The following is a 22952-nucleotide window of genomic DNA, read 5'->3' as shown; positions in this document are numbered from 1 at the left end:
ATCTATATCTACCCTGTTCGGCCGCAATACGTATACGGTTTTGGCCAAGATATTTCGTGGAATCAAATTCTGCAATACTTTGGCGGCGCAGTTTCGGCTCATCATACAGCAGCGTTAAATATAGTGACAGGGGTCAACTCAAAAATTATCGAAGCTTGAACGTGCACTGCAAGGATCTTTGCTATGAGAGAATCGCGGAAAGGGCATTGACTTGATACGTCGTTAATCATTATACACTTCCTTGCTGAGTCACGTTGCGTTGTTGTTGTATATGCTGGTAGTCGAATCCAGGGATCGAGTATGAACAGGCTGAACTGGAGTTCAGCACGATGAAGCACGATGGGAGCAGAGTGCACGATGGGAGCAGACTACAAACAGCACAAATCATTCACGAAGGAAAGTCTGAAACCTGATCTCCAATCGAGGTAATTGTTCCACGACTACTATTCACGTGTTTGCCTGACTTGTGACAAGTCTTCTCTTATCGTGCTCGAACTATGATTGTCGGCCAAAGGGTAGAGCCCTTTTTTACTCGTCAATCTTTACTAGCCTATCACACCATTAGCGTCTCACCATTTCAGCTTTCTGCACAGCACGAGGTAGGTTCCCACTCTTCTTTCTCTTGCGCTTAGCTCCTCCTTACAATAGAGGTACAAGATATTTGTGAGCCGAAATGTGCATTACGTGGGGCCAGAATAGTGGGAAACCATTGCAGTTTGGAAAACTATTTCTTAAACATCGCGCATAAAACGGTTTACTACACCAGTCACCGTATTCCTTCCAGGAAGCAGTTAGGTGGGCCGAAAATAAAAGTGTACGGTTAGACCTTCTGAGGACATGCATTATTGTAGTGCGTTGAATAATTTGAATATTGATTTAATACTACTTTTGTGCAAATGCATCAAAGATGCTTGCAATAGTTAGGTCAGCCTACACACGTATGCCATCAAGTGCCAACATATTTACCGCAGGTAAAAAAAACCGAAAGAACCGATTTCTGTTGATTCTGGGATCTCCTCAAGTACTCATTACGGAAATTTGAATCCGCATGAAAAACGAACAGCATCTCAGACAAATTAATGGCTCTTGATCTCGAAAAAATGAGCTGATAGATACAAGAAATTTATCAGTTTTCCAGACAGTATCATCGGTGATCTGAGGGGAATTCGACAAAAGTGTGAAAATTTGGCTTTAAGTATGGCGGAAAATGACGAAAATGGGTCCGAATGAAAAGCGAAGTGAATTTCAAAAAAGGTTTTCTTCCGAGACGTAAGAACGTTTTTGTTCATAAGAGTCTTTTATGTGGCATTAAAGTTATTTGAAGGTAAACTCGGCATAATTGTGAAAATTAGACACAAAGTTAGGTAAAAAAAAAAAGAAAGAATTTTTCATAATTACACTTTGTTGTAAAATTGACATTTTCCACTTTCGTTGATTATTTTTCGGCAATCTTTCTTACCAGAAGCTATTAAATATCACCATTTGATAGACTCTTGTCAATTTATTCACACACGAGGTCTTCAAGGGAAATAGCAGTACAAATCCCTCACATGGGTCACCACCGATACGCGTCGTCTGCTAGAACAATTTTCAGGCCGACGGCCATTACGTCATTATTGCGCATGCGCGGATACACAAACTAAATGCATGCACAGTCTACGGGGGCCGAACTCACATGGGGAGTATGCAGCTCGTATGCAGCTCGATAGAGGCCATGTCAAGCGGAAACAGCTTGTCAAACAATAATCATTTTCTCTCGCAGCATCTCTTTTAACCTCTAGGTATAGAAAGACACATAATGTAGGGTAAAATGATGCCCAAGCATACCCAGCACTTAATTTGAACCCCGAACATAATGGCGATGAGTTTTATTTCCAAACCAGTTGATCACATTTCTCATCTCGCCAGCATTATCTTGAATATTTTCTGCAGGTCTATAGAGTCTGTTTCTCAGTAGTGCTGGCGGGTGATATTTTAGAGTTTTTCACAATTTCACCATTGTTTATTTGAGAGGGATGCATAATTTGGTAAAGAGTGAGCTTTAAGCAGGTCTCTTCAGTTGATTGAAAGTGTGTGTATTTCATTTTGTACCTTTATTCCATACACAGTATAATGGTGTAAAAAATCAAGCATCCCCTTAATTAAAATGTTTAAAGGCACTGACGTCAGTAGTGTTCGCCGGTTTTTTTAATTAATTGATAAATTTAAAATAGAAATTAACGGCCAACTGCAATTAGCACCTCCTGTCTAATCCTACCTCTCTTCATGCCAAACAACATGGTTTAGTCACTGTAAACGTGGGGGTTTCCTTTCAGCCGGGAAAAAAATATACTCCAGCTGGAGTCTGGCCAATTCCCATAAGAATGTTTACAAACATCTTCAAGATGGCAGACATCAACGATTATATACATCAACGGCTGCCTGGCTTGCCCAGGCCCTGCCTGAGACCCTTAAACAACCTTCCGAGCGTTGTTGGGCCTCTTTGAAGCTTTGTGGCCTTCCAGAAGGCACGCGCCTGGGTAAATAGCAAAGCCAAAGGCTATTTCGTGTGGCTTGTTACCCTTTGGAGCTGTCATGTTTTTTACTACCATGTCATTTCCCGTTCATGGTTACTGAAAGATAGAACTGCATAAGGGCCAAAGCTCACTATTTTTTCGGCTGAGGGTGCAGAGGACATCCATGTAGGAACTTAAAACCATTTAGAACAAAATTGGTGTTCATAAAATCAGTAATAACGGGATTATAAGACCGGTATCCACAAAATCCCCACATAAAGACTTAATAGGAAAAGAAACATGTATGAAGCGCAGGGTTTCCCCAAACGACATCGCGCCAAAACGAGGGATACGAAGTTTAGTGAGCACTGTTGGTATATACGGGATGTTAACCTTACGTCGCTTTTTGCTTGTTAGTATTATCCCAAAAATGATTGGTAGGCCCATAGAGCTACCTGTTGGCACATTGAGTAAAGATACTGACCTTTGACCGACGGTTAATTATTTAATCATTGTGTAAACACAGACACCAGACACTGTTGATTTTTCTTTTCAGTTCTTATACCAGTCTAAATTGAATGGATGCCCATGTGGTTTATGTGTACGTTGTGAACTTTAAACCCCACGGATGCGACTGGGGAGATTTCAAAGACAAATCTGTCCTATTCCGTGATAAAATGAGGGACAAGATTTAAGTTGGCACTTTTGTTGTACTGGATAATAATTCTGCCCAGTTCCCAGTCGCTTGTGCATGTACTAATTAGATTAATGGAAGGTACATATCTCGTTTTCTTATGATTTTGGTTGATTCGGAGATGGGCGTTTTCTCTAGGAGAAATAATTATTCGTAATTTACATACAGCAAAAAATGTTATTTAGGTTGTACTCCCATTGGTAAAAAGTTATTCATTGGTCATACTAGAGGCACTTAACTGGGGATAGGCTTGGGTCAGAGGGTGAATTTGTCTACTCGAAAAGCGACTGTACAGCGTATAAACTTTAGAGTGTGATTCCCGAAACCATGGAAGTAGGAAAAGCTCTTGAACTATCTTCTTTAATTTGTGACTTGTGGTTCTCTCATGCTCAATGTCGGTTTTTTTGTCACGGGAAAGCCTGTTCCATGTTCCGACATTCCAGTGCAGGGTCCATTTGGAGCCCTATAAAAACCTGTGTTATGGCTGTTGTGTTGAAATAAAACAACCGTTTTGTTGTGCTTTCTAGATCGTGTTCCTGAGTTTAAAGGTGCCCTGGTACTCGCGGTGAAACCAGTTGTCAACTTTCATCATGGGATGGAAACCAGCGGCCATCGTACTCCTTCTAGGGCTAGGTATCGCCTACATGAGTGGTCTCTTTAGCTCGCCACCTGATCCGCCAGAAATTGGCGATGGATGGTGGGGACGAGGTGACAAGCCTAAGAAAGAGGAGAATACGTCAGTTAATAGATTTAACATTCATTTCCCAGACGCGGACTTGGCAAATCTGAAAGGTGCGATGTCAGTCTTTGTTTTTAGTACCAGATTGAACACAGTCAAGGCCTGTGTGGCTAACGTAGTCTCAGTATAATAAAGAAGATCTTGAGGAATGAGATATGCACAAAATCCCTCTCTCTTTTTGGAGGGGAGGAGGTTAAAGGGGCAAGGTGGGGAAAAGGTGGATTGATTGGTACTTAGGACCACAAGGGAAAAGGGAAGCCTTGTTAAGGTGGGTACGAGGCTATTGATTGTGACTGACGACATCTTTCGTAGTTCGTTTTAAAGGTTTTTCTTTTTCTGTAATATATGCGTTGGGTTTTCCCTTCTCCCATTCACAGAGCGCCTCAGGGAAACTCGATGGTTCGAGAGCGTTGAAGGCACCAAGTTTCACTTCGGTATCAAGCCGGAGTATATGAAGAAAATAGCTGACTACTGGCTGAACAAATATGAGTGAGTCACACGACTGGAAAGTTTGGGGCTAGAGGCAGGTCGCTCCGCAAATAGCCCTCTGCAATATATCAAAAGTCGTTTTCTTTTCTGCATCTGAAGTAATGCCGGCACGCCCAGGTATCAACACTTAATGTAGGCCTATTTTACTGCCACTACATCCTATGCCCTAAAAGGTCACGAGCACTTTCAAATTTCAGTTCCGTTTCTAAAATGAAACAAATACAACTAAATCAAACGAGCATTAGCCCGTCCTTTGTTCTTTGGTCAACGTTTTAAGGCTTTCCTGTACTATTTTTCACCAGTAAATCGATGTGTATTTTATTTAGTATCTTAATTCAGGGAATGGTGTACTTTTGGCCAATGGATTTTACCCTGCACGTGCAGTGTTCTAAAGAAAAAAATTCGTTTCAATTCAACAGCTGGCGCAAAAAAGAGCAAGAGCTGAACCAGTATCAAAGTTACAAGACAAAAATCGAGGGAATCGACATCCACTTCGTCCGAGCTGTGCCGAGACTGAAAGTGGGACAGAAGGCTAAGCCCATTCTAATGGTCCACGGCTGGCCCGGCTCCTTCTACGAGTTCTACAAGGTAAAATGGATACAGTTCACCATGAACATATCACAGCAATAGGAAACTTCTGGACGCTCGGGCTGAGTTCGGGCGGCTTTTTCCCGTATGTTCACGAAGAGCTCGATTTGTTGTTCGTGGGTCGGCTGCTCGAACGCCGGGAACAAATAGCCGATTATCACAGGCAACATGTAGCATGGCGGCGTCCATGTACGTTATTCGAGACTTAAGGTTTGGATGGGCAGACGTCTTTTCTATATAAACAGGAACATTCATTTCTGTGTTTCGGAAAATAATTAATGTTAATTTTGCAAAACTTCCCATTGTCTACATGGTCTATGGCTTTGGAAGCCATCTCTCTACTTTTTGCAGCTGTTCAAAAATCAAAATCTCACGAGTTTTTCCGTGTGTTCCTGTAAAACCCTAACGAGGAGGTGGTGCATGATCTTGTTCCGAGAATAGTGTTCTTGAGTCGTGTTCCCGGAGTTCGAGCGCGAGAACAAGAAACCCGTGTCAAGAACAGGCCGCCCGAACTCGACCTTGGTGGCGGCTAACATACCGGTCCTCTTCACCAGTTCTGAGCATGCACGTGTTGTTCTTAGCAAGTGTGCAGGGTTCTGAGCACGCGCATTACTGTGGGAAAGAACCGGTATGTCTGCTGCCACCAGCGTCTCAAAGTCTTCCATTTGAAATGAACCAGAAATGAATCTTCGGACATAAATTGAGTAAAAAATTGTGAGGTTTTGTGTATCTACGTTTTCGGTTCTACTACTCGTGTTGACTCCCAAGCACACTTTACACTCAGACCAAAAGTATACCTGTGTCTTAAAAAGGAAACCAAGATAAGTTTGCTTATTTGTTGAATGTGGCTTATTATTTGGGTAAATGGTAACCATCATCAGTTTCATTATGGTGTCCTGTGTATGACACCAAGAAATCCAAATTTCCGTAGCAGATGACTAAGCATGAAGTCGTTTTATGGACCAAGTCAGAAAATTTATGGCCTTGCACCCAATAGCTATTTTGGTGTGGTGCTATTTTGAAGTGACTTCTTGTCAGAATTACGTAATTTTTGGTACAATCTTAAAAAGGCATGATATCCATTTAGAAAGAAGTTCGCGTTGAAAGAAGTGGGGGGCATGTTGAAGGACACTGGGATTAGGCTGATGCAGGAATAAGCCCCTTACTGTGGTTGCCTTTGAATTAATGAGTTTGGGAGTGTACTTAATGCTTCAAGTTGTGCAAACCTGTGATGCATCTGGTGTAAAGCCATTTCTGACACGGTCCATTGAATCACTTCACGTTCAGTAATGTCCCAGTGGGCACGAGACGTCGTTATGACGTCTTAAAGACGTCTAATATTGACGTCTTATTAATGTCTTTTTTGAGTCGTATATGCAAAGCCAAAAGACGTCAGCATCCTGACAAGTAAACGACGTCAGTGGTCCGACTAGAAAAAGACGTCAGCGTTATGACGAGTAAAAGACGTCAACATCGCGACTAACAAAAGACGTCAACATTGAGACTGATAAAAGACGTCAACATTGCGACTAATAAAAGACGTCAACATTGCGACTAATAAAAGACGTCAGCATATTGAGCAGTAAAAGACGTCAGCATTAAGACGTCTTTCATCCATCAAATATCAAGGAAAAAAGACATCTGCATTGAACGAGTCATTTTTTTTTTACTTTTTTATGATAAAAAGAAGTTCACATGCCTTAACACGCTGCCTGGCTATAAAATAAATTTTGACTGAAGCGACTGTTTACAACTAAACAATTTTTTTTATTTAACTCTGATTCTTCATATTATAATAACCTGTTAGCACACTTTGCTGAAAATGATGGTCTACACAAATATTAAGTACCAATAATATTTCTGGTAAATTCAATGGCTTTGGACGTACCATTACAATTGCACCCAGCACGATCAAAGTGACGATGAAACAAGGTACACTTGTGTTTACACTTCCTGGATAAAAGCAGTTAAAAGGTTTTACTTTTACGGACAAGGCAAGAATGGGAAACATAAAGCACACAGTACATGTACATGTAGTATAAGCCATGTAACTGAATATTTGGCAGAACAAAACATTTCCAACCAGGCAAGACTTAGTAAAATACGTTTTAGATGTACATGTAATGGCATTTATGAGAGGTAGAAAAACACACATCAGTTGATGAAAAGATGTATGCTTGTACTAATAAGACAATTCAAATCGAGTTGGCTTAGAATTTAAAAAAATGGAAATATTGAACACTTTTTGGACAAAATTTTGTCTCATGCAGTGGTTTGTCAAATTTTTAGAAAACAAACTATCCTGGAACAGGATGATCTAGTCAGTTACAATTTAAATTACTGTACGTGTTTTAATCCTGCAAACAATTTTACCCATGCCCCCCCCCAAAAAATTTTGTTATAACCGTACTTTAAACAGCCTTCGTTGCTTCAACCTGAGGAAATAAACCTGAAGAAACAATGTACATATTTTACTTGAACAACAAAAGGTTTAAAGTTTCAAATAAGACCCAATACAAAAATAGGCTTTATGCTCATTAGTTAAATATCACCGAAATATATGAAACAGCCAGGAAACAGGTCATCTGATGCACTAGACTGGTCGCACAGTTATCCGGTGGGCATGCCTGCTGAATTACTCAGGGCTCTTGGTTTGTCTCTGGTAGGAATACTAAGCTTTAAGTACTTCGCTATTCGTTGTCTTACTGCAGACACTGTTGTGCCGCATGATGCAACACTTCCTGCAAATGTTAGACAAATAAGACAATTTATTTTTGTAAAAACTATAAGGACTTTGGTGGCAGTAAATAAACCGGTCCTCTACCATTGTTTACACCACGTCTGAGCTGAAGTGCGCATGTTCATTGTGATTGAGAATGAAAAAGAATTTTTCTGCCACCAACTGTCTCGAACATGTCTACATCGAGTGGCCAATATTGGCAATATTGTACATTGCATCATATACATGCACTGCCATTACATTTTCACAGTTTAGTCTCACCAATACAATGGTATAACATTTAATCTTAAAAGGGTAAATTAGACTTATTGACACTGTTAGTATTTGCCATATTTGATGACGCTGAAGTATGGGCACTGTGGCAAGCCCAGATGCTCCTTACTGCACTACGATTGCGAGTCTACGTACGACTACGAATAAACACTGTCTGTGGTCCACCCATGGAGGTAAGAAACAACCGTGGCCAACCTGGTTGACTGTTGAGGATTAAAATTATTGCGTTTAAGCCTGACCTCTGCTTCACCAACAATGCCCATACGTAACAGAATTACAGTTTATAAGCACTTACCTTTTAAGGAAGGGCCTAACCAGTCTTTCTCTTCTTTAAACGGACAAAGCTGCTTGCAGCGATACTTGTACATGTACTCGAGCTCTCTTTATTCAAAGCACGGACAAAATTATGAAGTAGTCTGGTTCCCTGACCTGAAGATCTTTATTCCATTTGAAATACGTGTAGACGCCAAAGTCAATAGACCTAACCGTAGTTCTGGAAGCCCGTTTTGACTTTTGGACATGACCTCAGTCTTTGCCATCGCTGGTTCCAGTCGGCATGCTCAGAGTCTCCTCGGAAGGCTGGAACCAGCTAAGACTAAGCCAGAGCCACTACAGTAGGGCGGTGCACACGCTCGAAGCCAGTCGTTGCTTGCGAGCAAGCAGGCAATTAATGAAAGAAAATAGCCTCATCCATTCTAAATGTAGGGGTATTTTAATGTCATGTTATTTTAAATCAGACGAGGGGGTTGAGGGTCAGTTCCACTGCAAATAATAATAAATCACAAGCAGGTGTACTAAACCACACTCGCAATTCCTCTAGTGTTAAAATTTCCCTGTAAACTGGACATTCGCACTATTGCTATCCCACACATCCCTCTTGACGAATAGATGAGAACAGTCAAACAGAACAGTCACCTGCGGCCGCAGGCGGGATTTCGCAATACACTGTATGCCATTGCTCTGTCGGACTTCCGCGGTGAAACCGAGTGAGAACTGGCAAAATCCGAGACAAACCGAAAGTCACCGTGCAAAATCTTCATAAAGTTATCTAAATCTTTTTCTGTTGTATGTTGACGATTTGATAACGACTGTAAAATGACGTCGTAAAGACGTCGTGTGTTTCATGTATTGCTTGTTGAAGAAAACAATTCAAACAGAGAGAAAAAAGACGTCGTTAAGACGTCGTTTTCTCCTTTCACTGTATGTGTGGTACCGATGATTCGATAACGACTTCAAAACGACGTCTTAAAGACGTCATGTTTTTTTGTGGTCATGGTTGCTGAAGCAATGTTTCTAACCGAGGATAAAAGACGTCTTTAAGACGTCGTTTTTTTGTCACGACCACTTTACGACACACGACCACATAACGACCACAAAAAGACGTCTTTCACGCGTCGTGTGCCCACTGGGTTGTGACGGAAATGTGGATTTGTTAGTGTGATACAAAAGAGGATATTATATTGAAACAGATTATACTGACCATTTCCAACAATAATCAGTCACATGAAAAACAGATCAATTAATCTCGAGATTAAGTGCTGTCAGTTTCCATTTTAAGACACCCTGTAGAGTATCCAAGTGAATACGTCACGCACGCACACATTTATGTGTGTAAAAGGCTTTAGCATGCGAACCAGCGCGTGAACTAACACGTTCGCGTACTCCATTGGTTTGCACTACACTTCCTGGTTCAAATTTGCGTCACGCTTCGGTACTCTATAATCCTGCCAGACAAAAAGGTATAGGGCCTACTCTTGCTGACTCGCAGGTCATACTCTTAATTTGTTCGTGCGCTCGATCAAGAGAATACTCGTCTTAACAAGGTACGAGTAGCATATGTTCGTGGGCACGCGTACCATTGCGGTAATTTCAAGAAGGCTGGTCATACGAGGACAAAACATGCATGCCAGCCACGCTGAGCTGACAGGGGAGACACTGAGCGCGTATTGGTGTTGCAATACGCGCTCAATGTCTTTAATACGCGCCCACTACAGCACTACGCAAAGCTCGAATTTACGCTGCCCTTGTCTCATATTCCCTTGTTGAGATAATTCCCATGCTGATCGACCCTACCCGTCATGGAGGGACCGAGGATGATATCTTCGAGGTCATTGTTCCTTCTTTGCCTGGTTATGGCTTCTCTGAGGCTGCTCACAAACAAGGTATCGTCGTTTTCCAACCCTGAGCTCTGTAACTGGCTCTTGTGTCAGCTTTTTTGGTTGAGAAACCTGACTTGCCAGTCCTTTTATACTGATACATCCCAGGTCAAACGTCCAGTATACAGTGACATTTATTTGCGACGAAGTTTAAACGTGGATTTTTTTCCAATGGGGATCTGAGCAGCAAAGGCTTCTCATTTGCGATTACCGAAAAAGCCAAAAGTTTGCAGTGATGCCTTCCATATTTCGAAGTGAGCTTATGGTTGTAACAAAGCCGTACATGACTCATTGTGTCGTCTTTTTGTTGGGTACTTTACATTATTTTCTTTGGAGGTTTAAATGCCAGGGCCGCCGGCCGTATATTCCACAAGCTTATGACCCGTCTTGGATTCGACAGCTACTACGTCCAGGGTGGTGACTGGGGCGCTATGGTAACGGACCAAATGGCAGGCATGTTCCCAAGGTGGGTACAATTTGCAATGCAAAGCATTTATGGAGATGAACAAAAAAAAATTGGCTGGAGCGGGATTTGAACCTGCAACCTCCGGCATACCGTACCGGTGTAATACCAACCTAGTTATCCAGCCCTACGTTGGTGGCTCAAATATCATTGAAAATATGAGGAATTAACTATACAGAGGATTAGGGAGCAGGCATTGCAACGAATAACACAATCTCTAGGTCGGTATATTTACTTGTAACATTGCAGTCACGTCCGCGGCATCCATGTGAACATGATAGTCACCCAGCCGCCTGTGAGTCAGATGATCCTGGGCAGCCTGTTCCCCTCCCTGGTACTGGAGAGCGAAGGATACGCCAGGTTGCTGCCGAGCTGGGAATACCTGAAATTTTGGCTGAAGGAGACAGGGTATGCGCATATACAAGGCACCAAGCCGGACACAGTCGGTAAGGAGGCCACAAGCTTATCAGATACAAGTGTCCATGCAGCATCTAACCTTTATCAGTGAAGAGCATGGCCCATGTACTTTTCACCAGATTCAACCTCGTGCCAGATTATTTACCCTCAAAGTGTTCTCACTTTTCTTCAGCTGGCTTTGGGACAAAAGCTGCCCATTGTAACTTTCACCTCTTGACCACAGGTCACGCCCTGACCGATTCCCCAGTCGGACTGGCCGCCTACATCATCGAAAAGTTCTCGTCCTGGACAAATTACGCCTGGCTTGACTTTGATGACGGCGGGCTCGATGCTCATTGGTCCAAAGACGACCTGTTAACTAATGTCATGATTTATTGGGTTTCTGGATGTATTACGTCCTCCATGCGCTTGTACAAAGAGACGATACAGTTTTCTGGCTCGCTCAGCAAGTAAGTTTTCCTTTGTTTTGGTTGGGTGAAAGTTAAAATCGTCAATGCCATGAACGCTAATAATGAGGTAACCTGTGATAGACCACAGAAAGTACACTTTTGAAGGTCATTAAATACATTACATAGTCACCATAACATAAAATGCATGACACACATGTACAGTTAATGACATAGGGGATGTCTTCAAATTTATATGGCGACATGATTTGCCTTCATCCGTTTCCAATTAACCAGTACAGCTTTTAGAGAGATAGCATCTTTCTTATTCACGCAACGGGCTTCTAACATTATTTGCAGATTCTTAAACACCGTGCCCGCTGGTTTGGCGGATCTGCCGAACGAGTTGACGCGAGCACAGAAAAACTGGGCGTCCCAACACTACACAGACATTGTCTCCTACACGACTTACCCAACGGGTGGCCACTTCGCTGCCTTCGAGGTACCAGACCTACTCGCCAAGGACTTGCGGCAATTCGTGCAAAAGGTGGAACATCGTCTTCTCAACAAACCAAAGTAATCGGTGGTGTGAATGATAGAGTCTTTTTATTGGAATACTGGGAAGGCAGGGTGATATCACATGCTACCATCTTTCTTTATACACACAAACGTAAAGCGCGCTCACTTACGGGCGCAGTACTGACTAACCAGAAATGCGCCCAATAAAGCGAATGAACACGGAATACATGAGGGGGGGGGTAGTTCCAAGATACGAGCAAGTTTTGCTCTTGCCACCTTCCTGATGACTTTTATTTTGGTATTCTTCAAGCTACTTTGGAAAAGATTTAGTTTTAAAAAAGGCTCTTTAAGATTTACGCCATTTTGCAATAATTCATCGCAGTGTGCAAAATTATTCCCCCTAACCCTAAGGGAGTATGCAAAATCGTATTGATATTGGACGAGTATTAGGGTGAATGAATGAAACCTCTGATTATCGTTATCAACAATGAGCGCAGATGTTTGTCAAAGTGACGATTAAATTATTATTATGAAAAATGAGTTAAACTTATGCTCATCGCTGTCAACAATGAGGACAGGGCTTGTTCAAATGAAGTGTAACGTTCAGATCTTGTGGGTTGAGATGCTGATAGAGGCAGGGAGCTTCACCCTTTTTTTGTTCATGTATGAATTGGTTACAAATATTTCAAGGCCTTAATTTGAGAAGTGTGGCATCTTCATACAAGCAGAAAGCTTTACACCAGCTTGGTTTTTCAGCATCATGCTGACAAGATTTACCTGGCTGCTAGTTGCAATTGTTTTCATTTATGCTAGGTTTGATGCTTTGCCGCAGCGCCGTCAGCTCTTAATTAAATTTATGGGATTACAGATTCGTGCGTATCGGGTATACAGCTTGTGGTAACAGATGTGTCTATGGCAATGGATTCAGCTACTGTAATAAAGCCTGACGTATTATAACTGACACTGCTGAAGTTGTCATATGCAGACACCATATGCAGCAAGGTATGAGACAGAGAGACCCCCCCTGCTTTGTGTTGGTCATTGTCATGCAGGACTCTGGGGAATTCCTTTCAGACATCTTGGGGGGATGTGTTAAGTAACAATAGTCTGGAATGTGTATAGGGATTGGACATGTTGGGGGGTACCCCTCTGTCTCATTTCTTGCTGGATATAGCAGACACAGCTCATGCGCTGATTTATCATCGAGTGATGCATGTATTGACTAATTTTTCGTTTAAAATCTTTTTATACATGCACGAATAAAAAACACAATGAATGTTACAAATGTGTAAGTTGTCATCCGTAATGATCATTTTGTCGCCATGCTTCAATCAATTGTACATGCATTATGTTCATGTTCTGAGTGACTTTTTCACTGCTCTATAAAAAAACTGTAACCTCCACCTAAAGCCCTCAGTAGTAAATGGTTCATCGCAACTCCAGTCCAAGCAGATATTATAGTTGTTTTTGCAGTATGTCAGTGATGCTGGAGGGAGGGAAAGGCAATATTTCAAAGAAACGAACGCGAGATTCTAAACACATACACATTTTGTTCAGAATGTGTGAGCGTGCTGTACCGCGCTTTTCTCCCAGATTCCCGAAGTGAAATTCAGCCAGCACTTTCCAATACCCTTGAATGAATTTCATCACTGTAAGATTTCACACACTGATTGGCCAGGAGAGCATAACCGTTTGGATAATTAATACACAAGTTGAGCCTTGTGGAACTTTCGACAGTCCAATCTAAGCCCGGTGTCTAATCGCACATTGGTTATCGATCTTGGAATGCGTGTACTTTTTATTCCTTTTGTACGGAGCTCTGGAAGTGCCATTCGACTTGTCGAGATCCTGACATATTTTATCTCAGGATGATGACATATTACGGGCAATATGGCGAGACCATGAGATGTTTTACCGTAGGATGAAGACATCCTGTAATGGAAATGACAACATCCCGCGATAATTTATGATGACATCCTAAAAGATGGATGACGGCATAATGAGTTAATTTATCATGGAATGACAACATCGTAAAAGTGATATGATGATATTCTTTATCAATGGGTGCCTTGAGAAACGACCTCGAAAACAGGTTGCCTGAGATGGTAGAGTTTTCAAAGCATTGCCCTGTTGCCATGGTTTTATTTAGATGATGTCTCACCGCCTGTTACAAGTTGTTAAGTAGACATCACACTTGGTGGATGTCTCTGGATGATGACACCCTGAGCTAATGATTATCGTCATTATCTGAGGATGTTATCATCCAACTTTTACGATGTCATCATCCTATGATAAATTATCTCAGGATGTCGACATCTTGCCTTTATTATGTCGTCATCCCGAGAAAAACATGTCAGGATCTTTCAGGCACTCCCAGAGCTCCGTTCTTTTGTCACCCAACTCTATAGAATAAATTTGGTTTTAAGTAAATCACACAGTCGAAGGTTCACAAAGGACACTACTGTTAGTAAAAAGAGAGAGAGAGAAAAAATGAAAAGACTTAAAGTACAGCTTGAGTGTAAACTATTCAAGATGGTCAATACGATCAACCTTGCTCCCATGGTGTCGAGCAGCGCGCCCCAACCCCCTCTTACTCTGAAATTGGATCATTTGCATCTACATGCACAAAAAATTAGATACATATGAGGAACAAGAATAGTAGGCCTATGCTGTCTGACCGCGTTTCGATCAGCGTTTGTGTTAGCATGTGGTATTTGGTATTGATTAAGGATTAATCTTTGTGCTGTTTTCATCGGGAAGGATAGGTTTTTCAAACATAAAAAAAGTTACATCTCATTCAACCAATGCACATTTTCGAATTATAATCAGTGGACATGATACTGTTGGCCGGCAATGATTCACAGCAAAGATGAAAAACGTGTAATGTACAATGAAATTATAAACATTAGATGCACTAGGTGAATCGTTTCCTAGCTGCTTCTGCATGGAATAAGGATACAGGAAGAACGCCTCCTCTCCAGTGGTTACCATTGGAAACTTGCTGGAAATAAAATAACCACTTGGGACAAGGTTCGAATACGGCGGAAGGAAACATGGTTCAGCCGGCAGTAGTCGTGGAGGACAGTCGCAGGATCAGGCCAGCGTTGCGGCGTCTTCTAATCGCTCTGAGCGCAGTGCATGTGAGTTATTTTTCGCAGAGTAGAACACATTCTCAAGGAATGAGGATACCCAACTCGAAAATAACTCCACGTCTTGCAAGATCCTCTGTGATTTATGGTAACACTGGAGGGTTAGGGCTAGTATAACGTGAGGGGATGAGGTTTAGCTTGGATTTTTGCCTTGTTTAATGATATGCATTTATGATGTGAAACGTTATTAAAGTCTTCGTTCAATGCCAACTGGGAAATGAGATAAATAATTGAAGAATGTGCCTGAATTGCAAAAGCTCAGGCATACTCAACGGGGTCACTTGTTAGCTGTATCTTTTGAATGAATTGAAACCGAAAGGGTTTGTTTCCCCTCGACCGTATCGCTCGAACCATGCCATCGAATTCCTTCCTATATGCTTGAAATATTTTTCTTCAAGCCATTGCTCTGTTCCTTAACTCAGACGAATGAACCAGATGAACCAAGGAATGTAGTAATGGCTCCGAGCAGGAACAAGAGAGGGCGCAAGGGAGGCACCTTGAATAGGAACTCTACTTCACTGGTTCAATAACGGCTATGAGATGCAAGCGCTACGTTTGCGTCGTTACCAACAAAACGAACACTACCCACCGGCATGGCTCTTTTCAACCAATGAGGGGGTGCTTCTGCTCAAAGCGGAAAGGCGATTTATCTTTGAAAATGCGGAGTGGAGGCAGGAAGGTGTATCACATTCGCACAACTTAGACGCATTCACATATAGACTTTCCATCTACGCAACATGTATTATCACATTTTACGAGCGTCTGAGGTCAAATTATTGGTAAGAGCATGCAGGTGGTTAGAGGTAAGCAAGCTGTGTGAGTATTTGGGAAGGGGGAGGCGGAAAAGGTCTGACTGTACAGGAAATGTGCCACCAATTTGTGCACATATTCTTCATGGACCCAGGGATCCAAGCATGCATGCATCATGACGAGTCACGGACTCCATATTCAAAGAAATCTGGACCTGCAATGCCCTTAAATTAATCAGCTGTAGCCTTGATCAAGCTTTGGAGCCACGGAGCGCGATACCCCCGAAAGTAAATTCAATGGGTTTTTTGTTTTGTGTTGTTATTTGGTTCTCGTGCGCAAGAGACACCAAAACAAAACGAAAACCATCACCAATACCAAAACCACATTTCCTGTATGACTGTTCCACTGGTAATTGTGTCCCCCAGGACACATTCAATGGGTCACAACACCGTATGCGTGTTGGTAAATGTATCGGGGGGGGGACATAATGTACTACCAGGTAAACATGTCCCCCGAACAACGTTAACCGTGCCCCTCTGGAAAAATGTTCCCCGTGCAAGGACACAAGTCTAGCAACCAGACTGTGTATCATTTGATTTCAATTTTTTTTTCACTCAGCGTTTAGACGGACACCGTGCTCTCTCTTGAATGCCTGTTTTCATGACGATCGAGTTGTGCGCACTTACTGTATCATAATGTTCTTGGAATGAAGGCTGCGAGCAGGACGGATTTTCTGCTCAATTTACGTTAAATATTAGGAAATGTTGCTGAGGGATTGCACCCTTCTTGTCAGGTGTTGTAGAGAGATACTGTACTGTCGACCGTAAACAGGGTGTTTATCAAAAGGGAAGGAAGAAATGTCGAAGGTGCTGCTGAATTAAACGGTAAATCAGAATCTACCTTTATGCATTATAAATTATTCCAACGAATGTTTTTTCCTTTTTTATACGCACTATCCATGCCAGAAACCATAGAAAATCTTATTAAAACATCAGCCGAATTTGGTAATTAAAAAGGCTTTTACCTGTTGATGTGCATTGCTCACTCAATCGTGCTTACTCATTCGCGATTCCAAAGAATCAAATACGGCGTCAATGGAAAGCTTATAAACTACCCTTTTAGATGCAACTAATAGAGTGTTTAGCTCCCATAACTCTATCGTATTCAAATCTATGATATTGGGATTGCAGTGTTTGATGCACCCTTTACGCTGCAAAGCGACGGGGATAAGCATTCGATTTCTTCAGATTCCTTTGATGAGAACAATCTAGTGGGTAACGTCAGTAGCACTGATTCAGAAGCAGTTTTCTGCTTTTCGGTAGAAGACGCAGCTAGTGTGATTGCCAGCAACGCTTGTCTGGCAGATTTGACAAGACAGCAGAACATTGAGTGATGTGTTACGTTACATTTTTTTCAGTATGCCTTCCTTTAGTGCAGCTTGCAATAAAAAATTTGAATCATGCAAAATGCTGAAATGCATTGTAACTGGAAACCTGCGATTCATGTCTTAATGACAGCATTTTGAGCCGTTATACCGGCTTACATGTGGACCAGTCTCGGTGCCAGGGTATACACATACCGTATAGTGCTCTATCTCAGCATGTCACAATGCAGCGTGTCTACAGTCGGGAGCGTCGTTGGCCTGGCGGGCCGTTATGGCTCTTGTCAGTCTGGGGCAATTTGCTTACGTGTGCCAAAGAAAAGTAGTGCCATGCACTACATGCACTGCCTGACTACACATCAAACTAATGAACACACTGCAACTGTCATTTCTGTGTTTGGGATGCCAAACCTGTATGAAGGAAATTTACTGAAATGATGTTTTGAAACGATCTGAACGTCCTGACTGTCTCAAGAAAGATGCTGTCCAGAAATTGGGCTCGTTATTGGACGGCAGGCTGGTTTGATATCATCAGTAGTGCGTCCATGCAAGCTTAGGCCCAAGACAAATCCCGAGGCATTAAGTCTTACGTCATGATGAGGGATGGATATCTTCCGGCACACTCTCGATTCTCAATTCCGTGACTTGTGTTGTAACTCATAGATGAACTCAGGGTGGTACATTGCACGCATACCAGCCCGTTGCCAGCCGGCGAGCCGTGGGGGAAAACGGCTGCAAGAAAGGCCCTGTCGCGGAGCAATTTTTAAAGAACGCGCAAGAGCTACTCCCACGTGTCACGTCATAATTTTGGCCGATTTACATGCTGCCCTCAACGATGATATTTCGACACTTGACGACTTTTATGAAAATCAAGCCTGGACAACAAAGACCTAATAATCGTGTTTAAAATAACCGAATAGTAAGATTCATTTTTATTTTCGGTTAAACATGTTTTCGGTTAGATAATATGGTGCAAATATTTTCCATCGTTGAACGACATCTTTAAACTACTTATTTAAATGTAAAGGCTATGAGGATGATACATTTGGTTTGAGAAGTTTAATGTCTAGTAACAATTAACGTACCTTTCTTTTAGCGTTACTTTCCCAAATTGTATGTTTTTCCCAACGCAACCATGGGTTGGAAGTCAGTAGTGAGCGGGTACCTCGGTTCAGGGCTAGTAGTGTACATGAGCGGCATCTTTAGCTCACCTCTGAGTACGCGTGGGCGTGAGGTGATAAACTTCACGCACGAGATAAAAATACGTCAATTAGGTTGTTTGAGATTCACCACATAATTATTTCCTTTTATGGGTTTGCTCCCTTGTACAGATGATATTTTATCTCTATCGATACCGCACAAACGGTTTTCACAGCCAATTAGATCAGCCAATTAAGTTATGAAGAAAAGGTCTAGTATATGACCCTTTAGTTCTCACTTTCTCTTGTTACTTATTTAGATCTTTTGGGAAAAACCCAGTGGTTCGAAAGCAAAGAAGAAACCAAGTTTCGATACGTCGTCAGACTAAAATACTTAAAGACGGTCGTCGAGCACTTGCTCAATAAATTTGAGTAAGATTGCATCCTCTTCACAAAATATAGATTCTTTCTTAATTAAAGTTCAAGTTGTGCGTTGGGCATCAATTTGGTATTAACCTTTCGTTGAATTTCAATACATGTTCAATTGAACATCAAGTTGACGGAAAGAGGAAAAGAACTGAACAAGTGTTCAAACTACAAGTTAAAATTCCTGTCTTCTGACGACGGACAGAGCACACACTGTCTGAAACGCTGAGGTAAAAGTTCTTTTTAGAACCGCACATACATGTCCTCACAAAAGAGATTTCCAATGGTGTCTCCGCAAACCCTCTACAAAATAAGACTAATATTGAGGCAATCGATATCCATGTGCCGGCACTAAAGCCCGGACAGACGGCTGAGCATATCCTGATGGTTCACGGCTGTATGGCCAGGCTCTTTCTACGAATTCTACGAGGTAATTCTAAACAATTTTAAACCTGGAACATTTTCTTTACCTAGTTTCCATGCTATTACGGTAATTATGGGATTCAAAGTGGGCTCAATTTCGCCTCCTGCGCTTTTTATTTCGAAGATCATTCCCATGTTGACTGACGCTATCAATCAGGATGAGAACGAAGATGACATTTTGAGGCCATCGTTCCCCTCTCTACCTAGCTGGCTATGACATTTTGAGAAGCTGTTCACAAGCAAAATTAGCAAAATCTTTATGATACAGGCCGCTCAACTTACAATTTCCGTTTGTCATTAGATAGAGTTGTGGTATAACAATTTTGGACACAAATTGATTTAGGCCCACATCTCACTGTTAACTGTACAACTTCGCAGAATGGAAACATTTCATGTTGTGCAGTGGGTTAAATTTGTGCCAGGAAGTGACGAGAAGATGGGAAACGGAGCATAGCATCGTGGGGAAACAAGGGGGCGGGGTGCAACACTACGGGCAATGTTTGTGATACAGGACATACATCTGTGCGTATTGCTCTCCTGCACAACCTTACATCAAAGCAGCAGATCTATGGCAAAAAAATGTTCTCCTTTTTGAGTGCAACTGATTGTGGGGAATTCGGATTCTTCACAATTCGCCTTAATTTTTCTAACCGCGAAAAAGTGGGGGACATGGTTCAACATGGTGGTCAGAAAGTGTGTGTAGGGCTATATACCTCCATTACCTTTACCCCCATGACGCTATAAACTGCCTGGTCTAGCCAAAGTATGGGGTTGATCTGTGTTGAACGCTGAATGCAGGGCTGCATGTGAAAGAAACTGGCAGCATATTCCACAAGCTTATGATTCGTGTCTGATTCGACAGCTACCACGTCCAGTGTTCAAACCCCAGTTTGATCAGAATCGGAAAATCGGAACGTATCTGAATGGTCGTTGACAAAAATGAAGTTGACCATGTTTTGCTGATATTCTGCGGGAAACCTATATGATTCCTGTCTCAACACGCACAACTAAACTGGTTCGCACTTAAAGGCAGGTTCATTATACTGCTGAGCCAGCTTTCATTTTTGCTCTTTTTTCAGCTGTTTGAACCACGCCCTACCGGCTTGTTCAGTCTGCCTAATGACTTGCCCAGATCCAAAAAGAACTGGTCACCTCGCCATTAGAAGAAAATCGTCTCCTACAAATCCTTCGGCACCGGTTCCTTTCGTCGCCCAGCCCTTCGTCACACAGATTTTAGTGCAGGAAATACGTCACACGTGGTCACTGCTAACAACGTGCCGAGCATTGTGGTTAAATTTCTGCCAGGCGCACGAGCTCGCCCAATATGGCTGTTATCAATTCGATATGTTTTCTTTTTCTTCTTCCTTGTTGAAAATATTCTCATTATACTTTATTAGTTCATCCAAAATTGATCAAGATAACCAGCGATTTGAAATATATCGCCAAAAGACACGTGGTCATTGATACTTAGGGGGAAAATACGTTCAACGTGATTGTACTAAGACCGTGTTTTTATAATATGAGCCGACATTTTGGCTCGTGCCAAGGAATTGCCATTGGCTAACCAAAATTTCAAATAATCTTCACTAACAGGAAGTAATAACTTCGCGGTCGGAGGTCGTGCACATAGTAGCCAATCACAGTTCAAAGCCATCAGCCCCCCCCCCATCGGGGGCTGGGCAATGAGTGAACAGCAGTCACTTCGCAGTCATGGAGATGCCGGACAGACGAGCAAAAGACATCAGAGCGTTCGTGAGAAAGGTTGAGCGCCGCCTAGAGAGTAGAAAGTGAGCTCGTTCATGATTCGTGTCGGTCAAGATTCAAACCAATAGAGGTCGCTGTCCAAATAAAATGTGGCGACTGTTTCGTTAATAAAAAAAAAGGTAAAATAATAGAGCCGGATGGTTAACCCCTAATAGTGCGCTTCCAGAACGCTTGAACAGGTACGCGAAAAACATTAAAACATGTGATTAGTTAGGCCTACTGTTTATGTCCTTGAAAGACATCACTTCCAAAAAGGCCCCCTACATTATTTCTCAACATAATAATATATTGGAATTGCAAAAGAGCATGACCCAAAAGAAAAATATCGTGCTATTATTTGCCTGTCACCTCCCAATAACTTAAATAATTGATGACTTGTGCGACTGGATGTACTCATACCCACGTGAAAACGTACACAATTATTTCGTGGTGATCTCTGTAAAAAAACTGAAAGTGGAACAGAAGACCAAAGGTAAGTGGGACGGTTTACGGTTTTTTATTTCACTAATTTAAGTCTATTCTAACTTTTGCTGATAAGACCAGCCCATCTAGAACCCATTGGCTGGAGGTAGGTAAGTCTTTGCAAAGTTGTTTCTCATTTGACGTAAGGACATGACGTGCAAACAAACGCGTACGAATGAGGAGACCTTTGCATACAAAAATGCCAGATTTAGAAGGTCAAATATGAAATCCCTTTTTAACCCACCTCCAGGTATTTCTTTTACAATTTTACTTCAAGAACAAAACCATAAATTCAGACTTTCTTCCGTATTTGTAAAATCTTTCATAGCTTTGCAACCTGGTAGAACTGTATATATGTAAGTATATAGAACTATATATGTATGCGGAATACTGTTCTGTAATTTGTATGTCAAACTTTGTCGCTACATTAAGTTTCTTTGTGCGATCAAAAGAACACGTAACATGGTATGTGAATTGCAATATTCCGGTAAACAGAACGCTGCTGTAAGTTTAATTTCTCAGCAAAATTACTGTAGTCTTGTTTTTTCATGTTTTAAAAGGTAATACAGCTCTATTATTTCGGGCTTTGATTAATGTTTGTGGATTTGTAAACACTTCTAAGGCTTAAAGTGTAGACGCATTGCTTCTCGCTTTCTGAAATTTTTGTACATGCTGCACCGTTTTCGAAGTGCCAACGAAGTGACAAGAAAACAACCTGTCACACTGTGCAAAGGCCAGGACCCATCCATCCATCTATGCATTCATTTAATCACAAGACTCTGGATATGTCTTCTGGGTCGAACTTCAATTCATCAAGTGACCTTGTTTTCCGTCCACGCTCTCATAATTATCCGATGCACGAAACTGATGCCTGCAATGTCTGACATGTCCATGGAGGGCTTGAATTTAAATTATTAATCTATATCCATTACAAAATGGGCCAGGAATGGATCGGGCGCTGTTTTAAGAGCAATGTGCATTACACTGTACAGTTATCTATCAACACATGAAAACAAGAAATGAATAAATATTTCAAAGCCTACAGAGAAATTTATATTGTGCTTCAATCATGGACTTCACACCTCAATTACCAAAGGTTTGTTAGCTTGAATCCTTATACGTGTATATGTACAAGGAATATTTGATGTGAAATGGTCAATGCTTCTATTGCTCTGAATAAAAGTGCCATGCGCAATGGTGATATAAGCAACATTTTGCGTGGTGCATGCGCATCCCGCTCATGTCTATTTTTCTTAGAAACGGACTCAGTATTTTGTTACAGATCTTTGTGAAGTATCATTCATTGCTGCTCAAAATTTGTGCTACTGAAAGCAGTAATTATGCTATGCCCAAGTTGACATTAATAGAGATGCAATTCTGACTCACACTGCAAGTGGACAAAGTCAACTGTAATGAGGTTGTGAACCTGAGGCTGGCTTCAGCGCGAGGCTTGTTCAGCGACTTTTACATAGTCATCTTTGTCGTGGGGTCTCTTGGTA

The 22952-nt window shown here is 41.8% G+C and overlaps 1 protein-coding gene and 1 long non-coding RNA gene across 4 annotated transcripts; one reads left to right on the top strand and one right to left on the bottom strand.

The window, feature by feature from the left end:
- Positions 1-401: 401 nt before the first annotated feature.
- LOC110978250 (epoxide hydrolase 1-like) lies at positions 402-13244 on the top strand. Of its 3 annotated transcripts, none has more exons than XM_022233078.2 (9): positions 402-425; positions 3717-3981; positions 4306-4417; positions 4837-5005; positions 10066-10180; positions 10511-10640; positions 10887-11083; positions 11278-11503; positions 11801-13244. In XM_022233078.2, exons 2-9 carry the CDS (start codon positions 3780-3782, stop codon positions 12018-12020), a joined length of 1371 nt encoding a protein of 456 aa, XP_022088770.2. In that variant the 5' UTR covers positions 402-425; positions 3717-3779; the 3' UTR covers positions 12021-13244. The 3 variants fall into 3 exon arrangements, with proteins under 3 accessions (XP_022088770.2, XP_022088767.2, XP_086988726.1); XM_022233075.2 differs by lacking the exon at positions 402-425 and adding an exon at positions 444-599; XM_087132600.1 differs by lacking the exon at positions 402-425 and adding an exon at positions 3248-3270.
- Positions 6752-8981, bottom strand: LOC147799892 (uncharacterized). Its single transcript, XR_015424240.1, has 2 exons — positions 8314-8981; positions 6752-7746 (listed from the first exon to the last, which is right to left on the bottom strand). It is a non-coding gene; the product is annotated as an uncharacterized LOC147799892 (long non-coding RNA).
- Positions 13245-22952: the final 9708 nt, after the last annotated feature.

The sequence above is a fragment of the Acanthaster planci genome, linkage group LG02 (assembly GCF_054643075.1).
Source record: "Acanthaster planci isolate LZ-2023a linkage group LG02, COTS_SCS, whole genome shotgun sequence".
Taxonomy (NCBI): Eukaryota; Metazoa; Echinodermata; class Asteroidea; order Valvatida; family Acanthasteridae; genus Acanthaster; species Acanthaster planci.
The sequence above is the reverse complement of the archived record's forward strand: the minus strand, read 5'-3'. Positions and strand labels throughout refer to the sequence as shown.